We start from the raw sequence: 21,581 nt of genomic DNA, 5'->3' as shown, positions 1-21,581 counted from the left end.
ATAGACCCCTTAAAAGGAGATCACTGCATTCAAATAGGCAATACTCTCCTCACATCCCTCTGACATTCACTGCACGCTGAGAGGAAAACCGGGCTCCAACTTGCTGCGGAGCGCATATCAACGTAGAATCTAGCACAAACTTACTTCACCACCTCCATCGGAGGCAAAGTTTGTAAAACTGAATTGTGGGTGTGGTGAGGGGTGTGTTTGTGGGCATTTTGAGGTTTGGGAAACTTTGCCCCTCCTGGTGGGAATGTATATCCCATACGTCACTAGCTCATGGACTCTTGCTAATTACATGAAAGAAATTGGGACCCTGTCCCTTAGGTTTGTTCTTCTTATCCTGCGGTAAAAAGGCACCTTTGCCTCCAGTAACCGTGGAGATAATGGAGTCCAGGCCTGGACCAAATAAAATATTTCCCTTAAATGGGAGGGAAAGAAGTCTTGACTTGGAAGTCATGTCCGCAGACCAGGACTTCAGTCAGAGTGTCCTACGGGCTTGAACAGAAAAACCTGAAACCTTGGCATTCAGGCGAATATTTTGCATATTTGCATTACAAATAAAAGAATTAGCCACCCTTAGGGCCTTAATTCTTTCCTGAATGACGTCGAGAGGACCCTCCACCTCGATCAACTCAGATAAGGAGTCGCACCAGTAGGTAGCCGCTGCCGGTTGAAATAAGTATCCCGTATGTTGAAACATCTTTCTTAGCAGAGTTTCTATTTTCTTATCCATGGGCTTTTTAAAGGGACATGAAACCCAAAAAAATTCTTCACGATTCAGATAGAGAATACAATTTTAAAAAACTTTCCAATTTACTTCTATTATTTAATTGGCTTCCTTCTCTTGTTATGCTTTGCTGAAAGGTTTATCTAGGTAAGCTCAGGAGCAGCATAGAACCTAGGCTCTAGCTGCTGATTGGTGGCTGCAAATATTTACCGATTTTCATTGGCTCACCCATGTGTTCAGTTAGAAACCAGTAGTGCATTGCTGCTCCTTCAACAAAGCATACCAAGAGAATGAAACAAATGAGATAATAGAAGTAAATTAGAAAGTTGTTTAAAATAATATTCTCTATCTGAATCATGAAAGAAATATTTTGGGTTTCATGTCCCTTTAAAAGACAAACGCCTAGATTATGAGTTTTGCGGTAACAGGGGTGCTTTACTAACGAGCCTGGTATTACAGGTTTTTTTCAACCCAGCGTTTTTTCCAATCAGCCAATAGGATTTTTCCTACCTTAATTCCGATTGGCTGATAGAATCCTATCAGCCAATCGGAATTCAAGGGACGCCATCTTGGATGACGTCATTTAAAGGAACCTTCATTCTTCGCTTGGACTTCGTTTGAAGAGGATGGCTCTGCGTCGGCTGGATTGAAGATGAACCCGCTCCGCTCCGGATGGATGAAGATAGAAGATGCCGTCTGGATGAAGACTTCTGCCGCTTGGAGGACCTCTTCTGCCCGGATCAGATGAAGACTTCTGCCCCTCTGGAGGTCCACTTGTGCCCGGCTGGGTGAAGACAGCTCAAGGTAGGGTGATCTGCAAGGGGGTAGTGTTAGGTTTTATTAAGGGGGGATTGGATGGGTTTTAGAGTAGGGTTGGGTGTGTGGGTGGTGGGATGTAATGTTGGGGAGGGTATTGTATTTTTTTTTACAGGTAAAAGAGCTGATTACTTTGGGGCAATGCCCCGCAAAAGGCCCTTTTAAGGGCTATTTGTAATTTAGTATAGGGTATGGAATTTTATTATTTTGGGGGGCTTTTTAATTTTATTAGGGGGATTAGAGTAGGTGTAATTAGTTTTAAAAAAAATTAATTATTTTTTATTTTCTGTAATTTAGTGTTTGTTTTTGTACTTTAGTTTATTTAATTTAATTGTAATTAATTGTAGGTAGTTTAGGTAATTGATTTATTTTACAAGTATATTTGTCTTTATTTTAACTATGAAGTTATTAAATCGTTAATAACTATTTAATAACTATTGTACCTAGTTAAAATAAATACAAAGTTGCCTGTAAAATAAATATAAACCCTAAGCTAGCTACAATGTAACTTTTAGTTATATTGTAGGTAGCTTAGGGTTTATTTTACAGGTAAGTATTTAGTTTTAAATAGGATTAATTTATTTAATTGTAGTAATTTTATTTAGTTTATTTTAAATTATATTTAAGTTAGGGGGGGTTAGGTTTAGACTTAGGTTTAGGGGTTAATACCTTTAATATAGTAGCGGCGACGTTGGGGGTGGCAGATTAGGGGTTAATAAATGTAGGTAGGTGTCGGTGATGTTAGGGACAGCAGATTAGGGGTTAATAAAATTTAACTAGTGTTTGCGAGGCGGGAGTGTGGCGGTTTAGGGGTTAATATATTTATTAAAGTGGTGGCGATGGGGGGGGGGGGCTCGGTTTAGGGGTTAATAGGTAGTTTATTGGTGTTAGTGTACTTTTTAGCACTTTAGTTAAGAGTTTTATGGGCTAACACCGTAACATAAAACTCTTAACTACTGACTTTTAAATGCGGTAGAAGTCTGGACAGGAGAGGGTCTACCGCTCACTTCTTCCAAGACTTGTAATACCAGCGTTAGGGAAATCCCATTAAAAAGATAGGATACGCAATTAACGTAAGGGGATTTGCGGTATGCTCGAGTCGCGGAAGAAAAGTGAGCGGTACACCTGTACCTGCCAGACTCGTAATACCAGCGGGCGTTAAAAAGCAGTGTTGGGACCTCTCAACGCTGCTTTTAAGGGTAACGCAAGACTCGTAATCTAGCATAAACTATCCTCTAGCAGAATAGTACTGCGTTTAGCAAGTGTGGAGATAGCGCCATCCACCTTAGGGATAGATCCCCACAACTCGAATTGAGAGTCCTGGACCGGGAAAATTATTTAAAGGAAGAAGAAGGGGGAATCAATTATTTCCCATTCATTCTTAATAATGTTCGCCATCTTTACGGAAACTGGGAAAGTCAATGGTACAACCCTGTCCTCGTAGACCTTATCTAATTTATGAATCAAAGGCTCCTCAGGCAATTTGGGCTCTGGAACCTCTAACGTAGCCAAAAATTCCTTCAACAGAAAGCGTAAATGCTCAATCCTAAAGCTAAAGTCTGGTTCCTCCGCAGCTGGAGGCCTAGAGGCAGCAGATTCCGACCCAGAAAGAGCACCCTCTGAAGTATCAGAGGCGCCTTCATCATCGGATAATCGTGTATCAGATAAATCCAATAAGCTAGTAGATGACTCCTGGGAAGTATAGAAATATTTGACCTTTCGCTTGCGCTTAGCAGGGCAAGGTAAAGCATTAAAGGCCGCAGACACTGCTGTTTGTAACTGCTCAGTAAAGTCTGGCGGTAAAAGGGCCCCTCCAGATGGAGGATTAGGAGTACTAAGAGAAGCTGCATGTGTATTAGGAGATGACTGTAGAGTGCACACCTCACGGGATGGAGAATCCTCAGAGGTGAATGGTTCAGTGGTATCAAACATATTAACTTTATTTGATATGATAACTTTATCAAGGCATGTGGAACATAATTGAGCAGGCAGGAATACCGTGGCCTCCTCACAATACAGACAGGTATTAGATTTAGGTAAAGAGGGAGTACCCTCTAACGCATCAGAATCCTCCATAGATTATAAAGCAGACTATAGATAAAAAGATAAAACTGCACCTTTAAACCCCCAATGGCTGGTGCACTCACCACCTCCTATGACCCAGGCCAAACAGAGAAACCGCTTCTTCTCCGGTAAACCGCACGGTCAGGAAAGAGAAAATCAGTGTAACCACACCCGATCACCTGGTGCGCAATGCAGGTCTGCCCCTGCTATAGGAAAAAAATGCGCCAAGCCTTACATGCTGCGCAGCTTCCAAAAACGAAAGTCAAACCTGTACGTTCTAACATCTGCCTGAGTCCTATCTAACACATTTCACAGCATAATCGTAATAAAATAAATTATGTGATTAATCCCCCCTGTTCAATAATCCCCCTCCAGAGATATAAACCCTTGATTACATACAGATAAAAGGAGTCACACTGTGACCCATTCTTCTTGCGTTATCATATGTGTATAAAAAATGAAACAATCTTACCGGAATCTATGCCGTGGAACAGAAACACAGCCTCTCAAGTTTGACAGTCTTGTAGCATCGCTCCTGACATGGACTTGAGTGATGGAAGCAGGCAGTGAAACTCGTCAACACTGATTGCTTAGGAGCTGTTAATACGAGTCTGGATGCGTTTACAGAAAGACTTTCCCTGCATCTCCAGACTCTAACATTCGACAATGCTCTCATTGAGAGGCGGACAAGACAACTTAAAACTCCAGTACCATTTTGAAGGGTAGATACCCTTTCAAATGAACTACTCCGAATCTTCTGACAGTTCTCTGCCAACCTCCTTTGACGAAAGGCAAAGAATGACTGGGATATGAGGGAAGTAGGGGGAGTATTTAAGCCTTTGGCCGAGGTGTCTTTGCCTCCTCCTGGTGGCCAGGTTCAGTATTTCCCAACAGTAAGGAATGATGCCGTGGACTCTCCTCATATTAAAAAGGAAAGGTAGCCCACACCTCTTCCCCGCATATGTATACCGCTAGTTATGTACATCTAGTTAAAAACATTGAAATTACTAACACATACCCGGAAAAAACATTGAAATTACTAACACATACCCGGAAATAAGATCATCATGACTGGAAATAGGATTAATATGCTTTTGTACTTCTTCTCCAGACATATCCAGGTCCTCACATTTATGATTCCCTTCTGTTATTAAGCTTCTCACAGGTGACAAAACCTTGGTAATGTTTGTTTGAATGTCACTGGCATTATCATGAGATACTGGCTGGAAAAATTGGAAAGGAAAAAAAAAATTTTGAAAGCAAAACAAGTTTTGGACCAATTCCTAGCACAGAAACCTAGACGTAATAATTATTCTCCTAATTCTGTATTAAAATGTGAAATCTACTGTATCTTACAGAACTATAGAAAAAAAGTGTTGCGCATAGATACCCCTTTTTATCCAGTTAAAAGCTTTTCTCTTATTAAAGGGACAGTCTGCACCAGAATTTTTATTGTTTAAAAAGATAGATAATCCCTTTATTACCCATTCCCCAGTTTTGATTAACCAACACAGTTATATTAATACACTTTTTACCTCTGTGATTACCTTGTATCTAAGCTTCTGCAGACTGCCCCCTTATTTCAGTTCTTTGACAGACTTGCATTTTAGCCAATCAGTGCTGACTCCTAGGTAACTCTATGGGCATGAGCACAATGTTATCAATATGGTACACATGAACTAACCCCCTCTAGTTGTGAAAAAAAAAAGCATTCAGATAAGAGGCGGTCTTCTAAGAAATTAGCATATGAGCCTACCTAGGTTTACCTTTCAACGAAGAATACCAAGAGAACAAAGCAAAATTAATGATACAAGTGAATTGTAAAGTTGCTTAAAATTACACATCAATCATTTAATTATTATTAAAAAAAAATAACATAAAAAATGTATAAAAACCCATAATTTATACTTACCAGATAAATTCCATTCCTTCCTGGCAACTTCATTCCTTAGTGTTGGAAAATACAACAAGCAAACGTTCCTTCGCTGAAGGATTAGGACACAAGGAAAGAACAACAATTTCTTGATTAATGTTGCTATTCGAAACCACCTTAGGGAGGAACCCTAGTTTAGTGTGTAAAACCGCCTTACAATAAAAACCAGATAAGGGGGATCACATTGCAAAGCAGAAATCTGAGAAACTCAGATAGCCAACAAAAAAAGAACCTTCCATGATAACAATTTAATGTCAACAGTATGCATAGGCTCAAATGGAGCCTGCTGCAAAACACTAGGAACAAGATTGAGGCTGCAAGGTGGAGCCCCTGGACTAAAATAGGTCTGATCCTAGCCAGAGCCATAACAAAGGACTGCACATCCGGAAGCTCAGCCAACCATTTGTGCAGTAACACCGACAGGGCCGATATCTGTCCCTTCAGGGAACTAGCAGATAGGCCCTTCTCCAGTTTATCCTGGAGGAAATCTAAAATTCTGGCAACCTTAACCTTATGAAAGGAAAAGTCATGCTCTTCACACCAGTACAATTAAGTCCTCCACACTTTATGGTAGAAACGACGAGTAACTGACTTACGAGCTTGAACCAGAGTGTCGATAACAGTCTCAGAGAACCCTCTTTTGGCTAAGACTAAGCGTTCAATCTCCACGCAATCAGCCTCATGCAATCTAGATTTTGAAGAACGAAGGGACCCTGTATCAGCAGATCTCTGCGACAAGGTAACCTCCACTGAGGAGATGAGGACATCCCCAGTAGATCCGCAAACCACATCCTTCGCGGCCACGAAGGAGCAATCAGAATCACAGATGCTCGCTCCTGCTTGATGCGAGCCACCACACAAGGGAGAAGCGGTAATGGAGGAAAAATATATATGAGACTGAACCTCCATGGTACTGATAGGGCATCTATCAATTCCGCCTGAGGATCCCTCGACCCGTACCTGGGTAGCTTGGTATTGAGGCTGGATGCCATGAGATTTATCTCCGGCGTCCCCTACTCTCTGCATATCTCTGCAAACACCTCGGGTGAAGAGACCATTCCCCTGGGTGAAAGGATTGCCTGCTGTCCACACCCGGAATGTGGATCACTGACAGCAAACATTTGTGAGTCTCAGCCCACTCTAGTATCTGAAATACTTCTCTGATTGCCAAGGAACTTTTTGTTCCCCCTTGATGGTTGATATAGGCAACCAAGGTTATATTATCTAATTGGAATCTTATAAATTGAGAAGAACCCAGAAGGGGCCAAGCCTTCAAGGCATTGAAGATTGCCCAGAGTTCCAAAATATTGATCGGAAGGGAGGACAGACCTTGTGCCTTCTTGGCACCCCAAACTGCTCCCCAGCTGGAAAAGCTTGTGTCCATAGTCACAATATCCAAGGACGGTCTCAAAAAGCATGTGCTATGGGACAGATGATCTGGACAGAGCCACCAGGAGAGCGAGTCTCTCGACAGGCTGTCCAGCACAATCTGTTGAGACAGATATGAATGGTCGCCGTTCCATTGTCTCAGTATGCAAAGTTGTAAGGGTCTGAGATGGAATCTGGCAAAAGGAATGATGTCCATGCAGGACCCTATGAGACCGATTACCTTCATACACTGAGCCATTGAGGTTCTCGAGGAAGCCTGGAGGGCAAGACATGCAGAAGCTAGCTTGCAACGTATCTGGTCTGTGAGGAATATTCTCATGGATATGGAGTCTATTATAGATCCCAGGAAATTCACCCTTGTACTTGGAGTAAGAGAACTCTTCACCAAGTTTATCTTCCATCCATGAGATCGAAAAAGACTGAGATGGGACTCCGAATGTTTTTCCGCTAGATGAAAAGATGGTGCCTGTACCAAGATATCGTCCAGGTAAGGCGCTACTGCAATACCTCGTGTTCTAGACAACGGCTAGAAGAGCCCCCACCCTTTGTAAATATCCTTGGAGCAGTAGCTAGGCCAAACGGAAGAGCTATGAACTGGAAGTGTTGATCCAGAAAAGCAAACCTCAGGAACTGAAAATGTTCCCTGTGAATCGGGACGTGAACATATGCATCCTTCAGGTCTATTATGGTCATAAACTGTCCTTACTGAACCAGAGGCAGGATTGACTGTATTGTTTCAATCTTGAAAGAGGGAACACTCAAACTTGTTTAGGCACTTAAGGGTCAGAATTGGACGGAAAGTTCCCTCCTTCTTTGGAACCACGAAAAGGTTTGAATAAAACCCTAAACCCCTTTCTGCTGTAGGTTCCGGGACAATTACTCCTAGAGAGGAGGGATCCCGTACACAACTTAAGAAGGCAGCCCTCTTTTCTGGTCTTCTCGAAAGACTAGAGAGTAGGAATCTGCCCCTGGGCGGATGAGACTTGAATCCTATCCTGTATCCTTGAGAAATATCCTCCAGGACCCAAGGATCCTGAACATCCTGGAACCAAGCATCTGAAAAAAAGAGACAGTCTGCCCCCTACTCGATCCGATCCCGGATCGGGGGCCGCACCTTCATGCCGACTTGTTCTTGGCAGGCTTCTTAGTCTGTTTGGACTTATTTCAGGAGTGAGCGGGCTTCCAAGTACTCTCTCTCATATTTGGAAGAGGACTGCTGTTGTTGCGACTTGTCAACACGAAAGGAACGATAATTAGACAGTTGCAGTCACTTAGGTATATTCTTCTTATCTTGCGGTAAGAAGGCACCTTTCCCTCCGGTAACCGTAGAGATAATGGAGTCCAGCCCTGGACCGAATAAAATCTTCCCCTTGAAGGAAAGAGAAAGGAATCTGGATTTAGAAGTCATATCGACAGACCAAGACTTCAACGAGAGAGCCCGGCGAGCTAGAACTGCAAAACCAGCAGCCTTTGCATTTATGTGAATATTCTGCATATTCGCGTCACAGATGAAGGAGTTAGCCATTCTCAGTGCCTTAATTCTCTCCTGAATATTCTCGAGGGGAGTCTCCACCTCAATGAGCTCCGACAGAGTGTCACACCAGTAGGTAGCTGCTCCAGCAACCGCTGTTACAGCTGCCGCCGGTTGAAATAAAAACCCTGTATGTTGAAACATTTTCCTAAGAAAAGTTTCCATCATTTTATCCATAGGCTCTCTAAAAGAAGAACTATCCTCCAGATGGATAGTAGTATGCTTAGCCAACGTGGAGATAGGGCCATCCACCTTTGGGATGGAGCCCCACAAATTAAATTGAGAGTCAGGGATCGGGAATATTTTTTTTAAAAGTAGACGAGAGGGAAAAAGAAGTTCCTACTCTTTCCCATTAGTTACTAATAATGTTCTCCATCTTAACTGGCACAGGAAAGGTCAGAGAGACCTTCCTGTCTTCGTAAACCCTGTCTAATTTAGGGATCTTAGGCTCCTCAGGGAGTGTAGCCTCTGGAACCTCTAAAGTAAAGAGAACCTTCTTTAATAAAAAAACGCAGATGCTCAATTTTAACTCTAAAGGAGGGTTCCTCCACTGAAGGAGGTTTAGTAACTGAAGTCCCCAACTATGAAAGTTCACCCTCTGAAACTACAGAGGTTAACTCATGCTCGGATAACTGGGATATAGTAGCTAAATCCAACAAATATTTAGATGACTCTAGGTTAGGAGAACTATGTTTAACCTTTAACCTTCCGCAGACACAGCCGACTGTAACTGTGCAGTAAAGTCTACTGGAAAAAGGCCCCCTCCAGATGGAGGATTAGTTGAGCCGCGGGGAACTGCATGTGGTGCGGGTAATGTGGAGAGGGTAGAAATTTCTCGGGACCCAGATTCCTTAGAAGTAGACGGCTCAGAATGGCTAATAGCGCTATGAGTATTAGCAGGCTTGTCTCCTTTCTTAGACTTTAGAACAGTGTTTAGGCAAATGGAACAAAATTGAGCAGGCGGGCAAACCACAGCCTCCTCACAATATAAACAGGAATTCTGAATCAGTACAGAAGGAGCGGAACCTTCTAATGTAGTATCAGAGTCCTCCACAGCTTTGTATATACCCACAGGAGGACAATCAAAAGGAAATACTTTTATTTAAAAAACGGCACCTTAATACTCCCAATGGCTGGGGCAATCACCACCTCCTAAACCCAGACAGCTAACAGTAAAAACACTCTCCTCAGGAGTGATGTCTGCAGCAGGTTCTTAGGAAATTAAAGAGACCGCACCCGGTCACGTGGTACATAAGACAGGACTTCCCCCGCTATGAAAAAAGGGCGCCAATCTATTATGAGCTGCGCAACACTTCAAAAATTAAACTGAAACCTATTTGTTCCAAGCAAAAAAAAAACACAGCCCATGAGCCTAAAAAAACTGTCACATTAAGCAGATATAAATCCCCATACTGATCAAATAATCTCCCTGAAGGAGATATTAACCCTTGATCCTATAGAGGTATAAAGGAGCCACACTGTGACCCTGTATTGCATTTTAAAATGTATATAAAAAACGGCCTTACCCTCCATGATCCATGCTGTGGAACAGGTACAGCCTCTCAAGTGTGACAGTCTTGCAGCAGCACTTCTGACATGGACTTGAGTGTGTAGCAGCAAGCAGTGAAACTCGTCAACACTGATTGCTCAGGAGCCGTTAGCAACAATCTGGATGGGTATGCAGAAAAACTTTCCCTGCATCTCCAGACTCTAAGATTAATCAATACTCTCACTGAGCGGTTGACATGATTACTTAAAACTCCAGTCCTTTCTCGAAGGGAACATACCCATACAGGACTATCCAAATCATCTGACACTTCTCTGACACCTCCAATCCTGACGAAAGGAAAAGAATGACTGGGGGATAGAGGAAGTAGGAGGGATATTTAAGCATTTGGCTGGGGTGTCTTTGCACTACATTACACTCCAGTACTACCGCAGGAGGCAAAAATAAAAAACACCACACCACCCCCCCACAAACACTTTCCAATAATTACTTAGGCAAACAAAGTAAAAAAAAAAAAAGAAGACAAAGCAGAGTTAAAAAAAAAAGTCCTTCTCAAAGAAGAAAACATCTGCACATCTTCATACTTCCTCCTCCTCCTGCAGAGGCAAAGATAAGTCTAACTACCAATGAGGTGGGAGGGGTTACATAGACCTCTTGATTTTGTGGAATCTTTGCCTCCTACTAGTGGCAGGGAGAGTAATTCCCAGGAGTAATGGATAGTGGACTCTTACCGCCTTTATTAAATAAAGTGCAAACTAACACTGCCACCAACTGTTATGGAAAAACAAAAGTAGCTCTTTTGGACGCTCAACATCATGAAGGAAATTAATGTATCAGGTAAGCAGAAACTGTGTTCTCTTTCATAAGATGGTGAGAGTCCACGAGCCATTACATGTGGGATCCTTAAGCTGTGAAGTTGCTACATTTTTGCTTTATAATAATGTGATGTTAGATCAAGAGCAAAGGAAACACATTTATTCAATATACATTTTAAATACTAAAATTTTCTTTTATTTTTCTGCAGTTCATTTGCAATGCAATTGTGACGTTGCAATATATTATAATACTTCAAAATTTGCTTAATTGTCCAGTTAATCAACACATTGCAATTGAGCTTGTGCTTTAGAGCAGGGTTCGCCAACCTTTCAGACCTCAGGGACCACTAAAATCATAATTTTGAATTCCGTGGAACACTAACATGTTGTTTTTAAAAAAAAAAAAAAAAAAGTACAAACCTCTATAATGTGTGTGTGTATATATATATATATATATATATATATATATATATATATATATATATATATATAAAAAATCCCAAATGAACTCTGCACTCACTCCACTGTACAACTGCCCAGGGAGCATCCAATGCCACAGTGTGCCTTCACAAATATCCAAAAAAATGAGAGCACTCACCAGGACTTAACACTTTAAAGCAATCACAGCTTTATTTTAACAAAGTGACGTTTCGAGGATTTTAACCTCGTCCTCAGACTTTACAATTGTGTACATACCTCAATTCTTTTAAACCCTCCACCGACTATCACCGCGATACCGGAAGTCACCCGGCGTCCTGTGCGCAAAACTGCGCATGTCCAGAGCGTCGGCATAGCAACCGGCCGCGGTGTACACTAAAAACAAAAAATGTGAATACAAATGGTTACAATACAGAGCAATTCACTTGTTGCAATATTCTCAATGCACTTATCATCCTAACAATGCGTACTACTATCTATTTCAAAAGCTAGATATCTAAAACACTTAACATCCCTACGATGCGTGTTAATAACCATTTCAAAGTTACCTAACTATTTATACAGCTGGGAATTGGTGGGGACTTAATTCCTAATCTTATATCAAACCTACCTCTACGTGTGGCTATACTAGCAATCATAATACAATATTCAGATTATTACTAACTTTAAGATGATATTCCCTAGACTTATAGTATCACAAATAACAGTGCCAGTCCAGGTTGGTATTCAAACCTCCGGGCACCAAAGTGCCCAGATTGAAGATCCACCGGGACTCGCACTGCAACAGGCGTCTATCTCTATCGCCCCCCCTAGTTGGGGGTGGAATGTGATCTATGATCACGTATCTTAAGTCAGCAACCGTATGGCCAGTCAGCGCAAAATGTCGTGCCACGGGTTGGTCAGACCCCTTGTTTTTTATAGCCAGTCGAATGGCTGCACGATGATTGGCCATACGGGTGCGCAAGTCATCGATAGTCTTCCCAACATAGAATAACCCACACGGACAGTGTAATAAATACACTATATGTGTCGTCGTGCAGGTTACTCTATGTCAGATAGTATATCTAATACCAACCTGGACTGGCACTGTTATTTGTGATACTATAAGTCTAGGGAATATCATCTTAAAGTTAGTAATAATCTGAATATTGTATTATGATTTCTAGTATAGCCACACGTAGAGGTAGGTTTGATATAAGATTAGGAATTAAGTCCCCACCAATTCCCAGCTGTATAAATAGTTAGGTAACTTTGAAATGGTTATTAACACGCATCGTAGGGATGTTAAGTGTTTTAGATATCTAGCTTTTGAAATAGATAGTAGTACGCATTGTTAGGATGATAAGTGCATTGAGAATATTGCAACAAGTGAATTGCTCTGTATTGTAACCATTTGTATTCACATTTTTTGTTTTTAGTGTACACCGCGGCCGGTTGCCATGCCGACGCTCTGGACATGCGCAGTTTTGCGCACAGGACGCCGGGTGACTTCCGGTATCGCGGTGATAGTCGGTGGAGGGTTTAAAAGAATTGAGGTATGTACACAATTGTAAAGTCTGAGGACGAGGTTAAAATCCTCGAAACGTCACTTTGTTAAAATAAAGCTGTGATTGCTTTAAAGTGTTAAGTCCTGGTGAGTGCTCTCATTTTTTGGATATTTGTGAAGGCACACTGTGGCATTGGATGCACCCTGGGCAGTTGTACAGTGGAGTGAGTGCAGAGTTCATTTGGGATTTTGTGTACTACGGTTTAACTCTGGCACCCTGAACTATCAGATTTCCCTACCTCTGACTATTCTTTTGATTTAAACCGGTAGTGGTTTTTTAATACACTATACATGATGGATTACAATATAGAGCCTCTAGCTACAGCACTGGGGGAAATAGAGACTCCGGATGAGAATGTACAAGGCGCTACTACATTTAACTATACAGAAGATGATGCCAATAGAATCCGATTTGCCACTGTTCCCAATAGAGATTTAAAGGAACAGCCCTCCCATATATATGCAAAATTATTGAAACTGAAAAAAAGAAGGATCGATTTAACGTTGCACGGAACTTTCTTATCAGATTATCATAGGAAACTCTTTATTCCTAGAGGATTCAGAGTAAAGAACATTCCTACTATAGGCAGGAACAATCCTGCGTTTTGCATTAAGTGGTGCAGCATTTTAAATAAATGCGCTCTAGATTTGATGCTTCTGGTCATTGAAGAAGTGAGAATGTTATTAGATAAAGTCGATGTCGAAATACAACAATTTGAATTCATACATATGACAACACTAGAAGCGGATCAAGAAAATAAATGGTTAGAAAAATTAACCAAACAGGTACAGGATTTCGAAACAGAATTGCTAACTTTCAAGAATCGCAAGTGGGATGCTGTAGAATCTGACTACAAAGAGAAAAAGGTCTATAGGTGGTTACTCTCAGCGGAGGAAAGACAGAGGACCTTTGACAACAGACCTAGGAGACCAAGATTCTACAAACCAAGAAATATGACCACAATAGATTCTTCTGGCAATAGCACTGACTCAGATGGGATAACATCTACTGAAGCATCACAGAGATCAATCGATGGGGGGATTACCACAAGATCAAAAAACTTGGCAGGCATCGGACGCACATCAGGAGAGGGGGTGGTAAGGGGAAGACCACCCAGAGCCAAACGCAGAATGTAATGAATGATATAGTAATCAACCTCAGCTCATACCAGTTGTCAGCATTGGAGATCAAGATACTAAACAAAGGCTTGTCATTTATTCCAACAGCTTTCTACAAACCCTTTGACATGTATATAGATATGCAAAAGTTTGAACGGAACTTAAGACTTAAGGAGCATTTTGGCATGGGACTTGGGGATACTACTGTGGAAACTGCTAACATTCCAAAATTAAAACCTAAAAGCACCTATGATTGTTCAAGTACAAATCCTAGTATCAAAACATATAGTAGACTACTATTGGATGACACAGACAAAATGTGTACATCGGCGAAATCGGATTGCAGAAACAACTTGACCAAAGAAGAAAAGAGGACACTGGATAACTTGAGCACAAATAAAGATCTGATCTTCAGGGAGGCTGATAAGGGAGGCGCACTGGTCATAATGGATTATACTTACTACCAGCAAGAAATACTCTCCCAGCTGAGTGACACGGCTACATACAAGCAACTGACCTATAATCCTACTATATTGTTCAAGAAACAAATAGATGAAGTTTTGGATCGAGCATTTGGGAATGGATGGTTGACTAAACAAGAAAGGAACTTTATGGAAGTGAAGTTTCCAAGGGTTCCTGCTTTCTATACACTGCCGAAGATCCATAAGCACCCAAATCGACCACCGGGCAGACCTATCGTGTCCTCCATAGGATCCCTCTTACAACCGTTAGCAGTATTTCTGGATAGTATACTCCAACCATGTGTCCGCAATATGCCTTCGTTTCTGTTGGACTCTATTAGTCTGATTAAAGAGATCAAATCGTTTCCCACAATCAAGCAACCCATCATACTGGCAACATTGGATGTTGTTAGTCTATATACCTCCATCCCACACGATCAGGGGATGGTGGCAGTTCGCAAACAATTGAATCGATACCCATACGTGGGACCACCAGTAGAGTTAATCCTGGAATTATTGGATCTTTGTCTCAGTAGAAATTACTTCAAGTTCGAGAAATCGTTCTTTTTACAACTACAAGGGACGGCGATGGGGTCCAACATGGCCCCATCGTACGCCAATTTGTTTATGGCGGAATTTGAAGAACGAGATACGGATCTATTTCTACACCAACACATTAAATATTTCAAACGCTACATAGATGATCTGATCATCCTATGGTCAGGTACGGAGGAAGAATTAGATGATTGGCATAGGGTATTAAACACCATTAATCCCAATCTACAATTCAAGATGACCAAAAGTTCTACATCAGTAGATTTCCTCGACCTGCGAATATTTATGGAAGACGGTATGTTGGGCACAACTTTGTACAAAAAGGAGACGGATAGGAACTCATTGTTGGAGGCTACTAGCTGCCACCCTCCATCACTAAAGAAGGCTCTACCTATCTCTCAATTTAAGCGGGTTATGCGAAATAACAGCAAACAGAGTAATGCCCAACAACAGTTGATAGAAATGAAAACACGATTCTTACAGAGGGGCTACCAAGAGAAACAGATCAACCAACACTTCCAGAAATTTGCCTCTATGGATCAGGATACAGCTTTAAGAACTGTGCCAAAAGGGGATAAAGAGAGGAGGATGATACTTACGACCACTTACACCTCAGACAAGCAGAACCTACAAAAATTGGTAAAAAAGAACTGGAATATTGTGGAAAGTGATAAAAATCTGCCATTTAGGGGTTCCAGATACCCACAAGTAGGCTTTAGAAGATCACGTTCTCTACGGGACATTCTGGTGAAGGTTGACCCTGTACTGTGCTACGAAAAATCTAACTGGCTACGGACTAAAAAACCTGGATGCTATAAGTGTGCGGGATGCACTACATGTAGTGGTTTGTCTAACGCAAAATTCTTTGTTCATCCTACCACCAATCGTAGATATACTATCCGACATAGAGTAACCTGCACGACGACACATATAGTGTATTTATTACACTGTCCGTGTGGGTTATTCTATGTTGGGAAGACTATCGATGACTTGCGCACCCGTATGGCCAATCATCGTGCAGCCATTCGACTGGCTATAAAAAACAAGGGGTCTGACCAACCCGTGGCACGACATTTTGCGCTGACTGGCCATACGGTTGCTGACTTAAGATACGTGATCATAGATCACATTCCACCCCCAACTAGGGGGGGCGATAGAGATAGACGCCTGTTGCAGTGCGAGTCCCGGTGGATCTTCAATCTGGGCACTTTGGTGCCCGGAGGTTTGAATACCAACCTGGACTGGCACTGTTATTTGTGATACTATAAGTCTAGGGAATATCATCTTAAAGTTAGTAATAATCTGAATATTGTATTATGATTGCTAGTATAGCCACACGTAGAGGTAGGTTTGATATAAGATTAGGAATTAAGTCCCCACCAATTCCCAGCTGTATAAATAGTTAGGTAACTTTGAAATGGTTATTAACACGCATCGTAGGGATGTTAAGTGTTTTAGATATCTAGCTTTTGAAATAGATAGTAGTACGCATTGTTAGGATGATAAGTGCATTGAGAATATTGCAACAAGTGAATTGCTCTGTATTGTAACCATTTGTATTCACATTTTTTGTTTTTAGTGTACACCGCGGCCGGTTGCCATGCCGACGCTCTGGACATGCGCAGTTTTGCGCACAGGACGCCGGGTGACTTCCGGTATCGCGGTGATAGTCGGTGGAGGGTTTAAAAGAATTGAGGTATGTACACAATTGTAAAGTCTGAGGACGAGGTTAAAATCCTCGAAACGTCACTTTGTTAAAATAAAGCTGTGATTGCTTTAAAGTGTTAAGTCCTGGTGAGTGCTCTCATTTTTTGGATATTTATATATATATATATATATATATATATATATATATATATATATACACATATACACACACACACATATACTGTACACAACTAGTATAACCATAGCTAAATTTACGTTATGTATATATTTACACATTTTTAAGAATAATGTTTTGGAATTAACTAATTGAATGACAGAACTGAGAGAATACTTCCAAATGACAGATGAAGGGTGAGTGCCAACTTTTGAGCTGGAAACAGTGTGGCAGAATGTGGGGGGGAAAGTTTTTTTTTTTTTTTTTTTTTTTTTAAAAAGGACCACAAGACTTCCAAGTTACCTCCCCAGTTAGGAATTATTCAAAACTACTTATGATCATGGACAGACATTGGAGTCATAAATTCAGTTTATATCAGACATTTCTCAATATGGATCTGAGCTAACCACGACTGATGCTACTGGCAATTACTATAATACTGGTGGGATATGGCTGATCTGCTGGATGGCAATTACTAGAATTCAGGTGGAATAAAGTTATTAGAATGAAAAATAATTAATATTTAATAATAAAAGAAGATGGAGGGGAGGAAGACAAACAGTGATGTAAGTCTGAAGGAATTGGGAAAACTACTACAAAGAGACAGGTAAAGGGAAGAAAATAAATGAAATATAAGAGCAGCACTTCAAGTTTCAATGAATGAAGCCGTGGACTTTCCTCGTATTAAGATGGAAAAGAGATAAGATAAAGCCATTTTGAAAAGCTTCATGGTTGTTTAACAAAATTATGTTTTCCAACTTTTATTTTGCATGCAGATCTTTTGCTATACAGTGATTAGTTTCTAGTGTCTGTATAAAAAAGATGTTAAACATATTATGCTTATGAGGTGTGCTAGTATCTTTATAAGCCAGTGAGCTTCTACCCTGAAGAGTACAGATATACATTACCTGGTCATGTCAAAATTAAATAGCTTGGATTTTTTTAATGCATACAAATGATTGTTAATATGTTTAACTAGTGCTCTTTTTTATGTGTTAAAGGGACAGTCTAGTCAAAATTAAACTGTCATGATTCAGATAGGGCAGGCAATTTTATACAACTTTCAAATTTACTTTAATCATCACATTTGCTTTGTTATTTTGGTATTATTTGTTAAAAGCTAAGCCCTTCAAGGCCGTCTCTTATGTCAGTGCATTTTGAGTTTTTCACAGCTAGCCAGTGCTAGTTCATGTGTGCCATATAGATAATATTGTGCTCACTCCCATGGCGTTATTTATGAGTCAGCATTGATTGGCTAAAATGAAAGTATTTCAAAAGCACTGAGATAAGGAGGCAGTCTGCAGAGGCTTAGAAACAAGGTAATCACAGAGGTAAAATGTGTATTAATAACAGTGTTGGTTATGAAAAACTGGGGAATGGCTAATAAATGGATCATCTCTCTTTTTAAACAATACAAATTCTGGAGTACACTGTCCATTTAAGTGCAACGTGCCTTTACGGAGAAAAAAAAGGTAATCTTGAAGACCAAAAATAAACAAGAATTAAACCTATAAATGACAGGCAGTAGCCATACAGGTAGTGTCACAGTCAGTTTATAAAAATGTTCTTATCTAGCTGACAAAAGCATACACAAGCACTATTTGCTGAGCCCTGGACACTCCCTTTAAGAAAACAAGTAAAGGATCAAACCTCTTTGTTTGGAGACACTTGAAGCTCCAGCAAGGTCCCACTTTGCTGAGATTCCACCACTTGCTTGAAACCCCCCAATTCCTTGAACTAAAAAAATATGTGAAATGGGATGAGAAATGGAAAAATGGTTAAAGTGGATTCAAAATAAACAGATAATACATGAAACCTGTAAAAAAGAAAAAACTTTATTAGCACCTACCTTTTACAAAGTACAACAATAAAGTACTGCAACATTATTTAAAGGCACAGAATTTAAAATGATGCTAAAAAGTCTGAAAATTGGTTACCTTTAAAAAATTGTTACACATATTTAAAGGGCCAATATAGTTAAAAAAATGAAATACTCTGATCTGTTAAAGAATGCAATTTTAAGACTAGTATCAACCCTGCTCTACTGTGTGTTTAAGCACCAGAAAGGGGTTAAATACACAGTATAAATATTGCTTGGGACTCCCAGAGCATTGCTGGTCCCAAGCGGAAAACACTGCAAGTCCTGAGCAAGTAGTGCAGTCTCGACAGTCTAACAAATAAGAGCATGTCATTTTGTGACTATAAAGTACCTAAAGGGACAGATTTCTCAAAGTTAGCTTTCATTTATCCTTCATGCAGCATTCTATATATTTGCCGGGTCCCTTTAAAAATGATGCACATATGTAAAGGGACATGTTACTCAATATAAATTCTCATTTACCAGCATCATTAGTGCTGAATTCACACTTTCCTGAGACATTCTGGTGAGATTTCCCCAAAATCTTTTACATTGAGATGTGATTAATGGGGAAATCTCTTCCTCTCTTATATAGAGGTGTTAATGTGATTTTCTAGTCAGCTTTGCTGCATCATTTTCAAGAGATTTAGTATATGGGCAACAGGTCTTTTTATAACAGAAGAGAAGCAAGCAATATAAAATAAACCGTTTATGTACACATTTCATTTTCTCTTGTAGTACAATAGGGTTTGTTTAGATGGCATTTGTGTCACATCAGTTTGTATTTACTCATATACAACAGTATTATTACATTTTCATTGTGACACAGGATTACAAATATTTATCATATACAAAGGCTACACAAATAAACAAGCTCCAGCAATCACTTCTTAAGCACTAAACAATGTAATAATGCAAACATTTAACACTATACAGATTAAGGAGTGATACTGTTAACTTTCCCAAATAAATAGCTCAGATAATCAATCTATTTCTGTTCTTTTCAAATGAATACAGAAAGAAAGACGTCTTATCAGAGCTTAAACATTGTGATAAATGGACGAGTGGTAAAAAGCATTAAAAAATGTAAGCGTATTTGATGTGTAGCAATTATTATCAACACAATATGTAACGTTTTGTGACTTTAGAACTACATACCCCCCAATCATCTGAAGAGCCGGTCTGGGTTTCCTTATTAAGAACATTACAGCTGTATTCTGGATCTTTGTTTACAACCTCATTTGACTGCATTTCTTTAATCAGTAGCATAAGTTCTGCCACCTTAAAACAATAATAATATAAATCAAACAAACAAAGATTAAAAAAAAAAAAAAATATTCTTTCCAGATAAATTCCTTTTTTTCCTGGCAGGGAGAGTCCACAACTTCATACCTTACTGTTGGGAAATACAATACCTGGCCACCAGCAGGAGGCAAAGACACCCCAGCCACAAGCTTAAACATCCCTCCCACTTCCCCCATCCCCCCAGTCATTCAGCTGAGGGAACGAGGAAAAGAAGGAGAGACATCAGGGTATAAAAGTGCCAGAAGAAAAACAAAAAGGGAGCATTCTAACGGGCGGGGTCATGGACTCTCCCTGCCAGGAAAGAAAGGAATTTATCTGGTAAGAATAAATTATGTTTTCCTTCCATAAGGCAGGGAGAGTCCACGACTTCATTCCTTACTGTTGGGAAAACAATACCCAAGCTCAAGAGGACACTGAAGGAATAACAGGAGGGAACAGGAAAAATGCGGACCCTAATCTGAGGGGCACCACAGCCTGTAAAACCTTTCTTCCAAAAGCAGCTTCAGTCGAAGCGAACACATCAAATTTGTAAAATTTAGAAAAAGTATGTAAGGAGGACCAGGTCGCCACCTTACAAATCTGATCCATACAGGCTTAATTCTTAAAAACCCAGGAAGAAGCTACTACTCTAGTGGAATGAGCAGTGATCCTCTCAGGAGGCTGCTGTCCCGCTTTCTCATAAGCCAAGTGGATGACATTCCTTAACCAAAAAGACAAAGATGACGTAGTGGTCTTCTGAACCTTACATTTACCTGCAAAAACGACAAACAAAGATGAAGATTGTCTGAACTCCTTAGTGGCCTGAAGGTAAAACCACATCCAGATTGTGAAGCAAATGTTCCTTCACTGAGAAAGGATTGGGAGACAAAGAAGGAACAACAATCTCTTGATTAATGTTACGATCTGACACCACCTTAGGAAGGAAACCTTACCTAGTGCGTAAAACCGCCTTATCGGCATGGAAAACAAGGTAAGGGGGGTCACACTGTAAAGCTGAGATCTCAGAGACTCTGTGAGCAAAGGCAATGGCTAACAGAAACAAAACCTTCCAAGATAACAGTTTATTGTCAAAAATATGCATGGGCTCAAAAGGAACCTGCAGCTAATCTTTTGTGCAGCAACACCGACAGGGCCGATATCTTTCCCTTCAGAGAACTGGCAGATAAACCCTTCTCCAAACCATCCTGGAAAAAGGATACAATTCTGGCAACCTTTGCCTTATGTAAAGAAAAACCACGTTCCTCACACCAGTGCAGGTAAGTTCGCCATACCTTATGGTAGATGCGCTGAGTAAACGGCTTATGAGCTTGAATCAAAGTGTCTATGACACTCTCAGAGAATCCTCTCCTGGTTAGGACTAAGCATTCAATCTCCATGCAGTCAGCCTCAGAAAATCTAGATTTTGATGTAAGAAGGGACCCTGTATTAGCAGGTCCCTACGACAAGGTAACCTCCACGGAGGAGAAGAGGACATTCTCACCAGACCCGCGAACCAGGTCCTTCGCGACTAGGATGGAGCATTTAGAATCACTGATGCTTGCTCCTGCTTGATGCAAACCACCACACGAGGGATAAGAGCCAATGGAGGAAAGAGATATATGAGTCTGAACCTCCATGAAACTGCTAGAGCGTCGTTCAAATCTGCTTGAGGGTCCCTCGATCTTGACTCGTACCTGGGTAGTTTGTCATTGA

The 21,581-nt window shown here is 40.6% G+C and overlaps 1 protein-coding gene across 2 annotated transcripts in view; it reads right to left on the bottom strand.

The window, feature by feature from the left end:
• The window catches only part of CDK5RAP2 (CDK5 regulatory subunit associated protein 2), a 538,634-nt gene that overhangs the window by 288,764 nt on the left and 228,289 nt on the right, over window positions 1-21,581 (bottom strand). For both annotated transcript variants that reach the window (XM_053695716.1, XM_053695717.1), the window contains 3 exons: window positions 19,743-19,865; window positions 18,377-18,463; window positions 4,661-4,833 (listed from right to left, as the gene is read on the bottom strand). In XM_053695716.1, the coding sequence (XP_053551691.1) occupies window positions 4,661-4,833; window positions 18,377-18,463; window positions 19,743-19,865 (383 nt within the window). The remainder of the gene's footprint in view (window positions 1-4,660; window positions 4,834-18,376; window positions 18,464-19,742; window positions 19,866-21,581) is intronic.

Source organism: Bombina bombina, chromosome 12, assembly GCF_027579735.1.
Source record: "Bombina bombina isolate aBomBom1 chromosome 12, aBomBom1.pri, whole genome shotgun sequence".
Lineage (NCBI taxonomy): Eukaryota > Metazoa > Chordata > Amphibia > Anura > Bombinatoridae > Bombina > Bombina bombina.
Note: the sequence above shows the minus strand (reverse complement) of the source record. Positions and strands in the feature narration are given on the sequence as shown.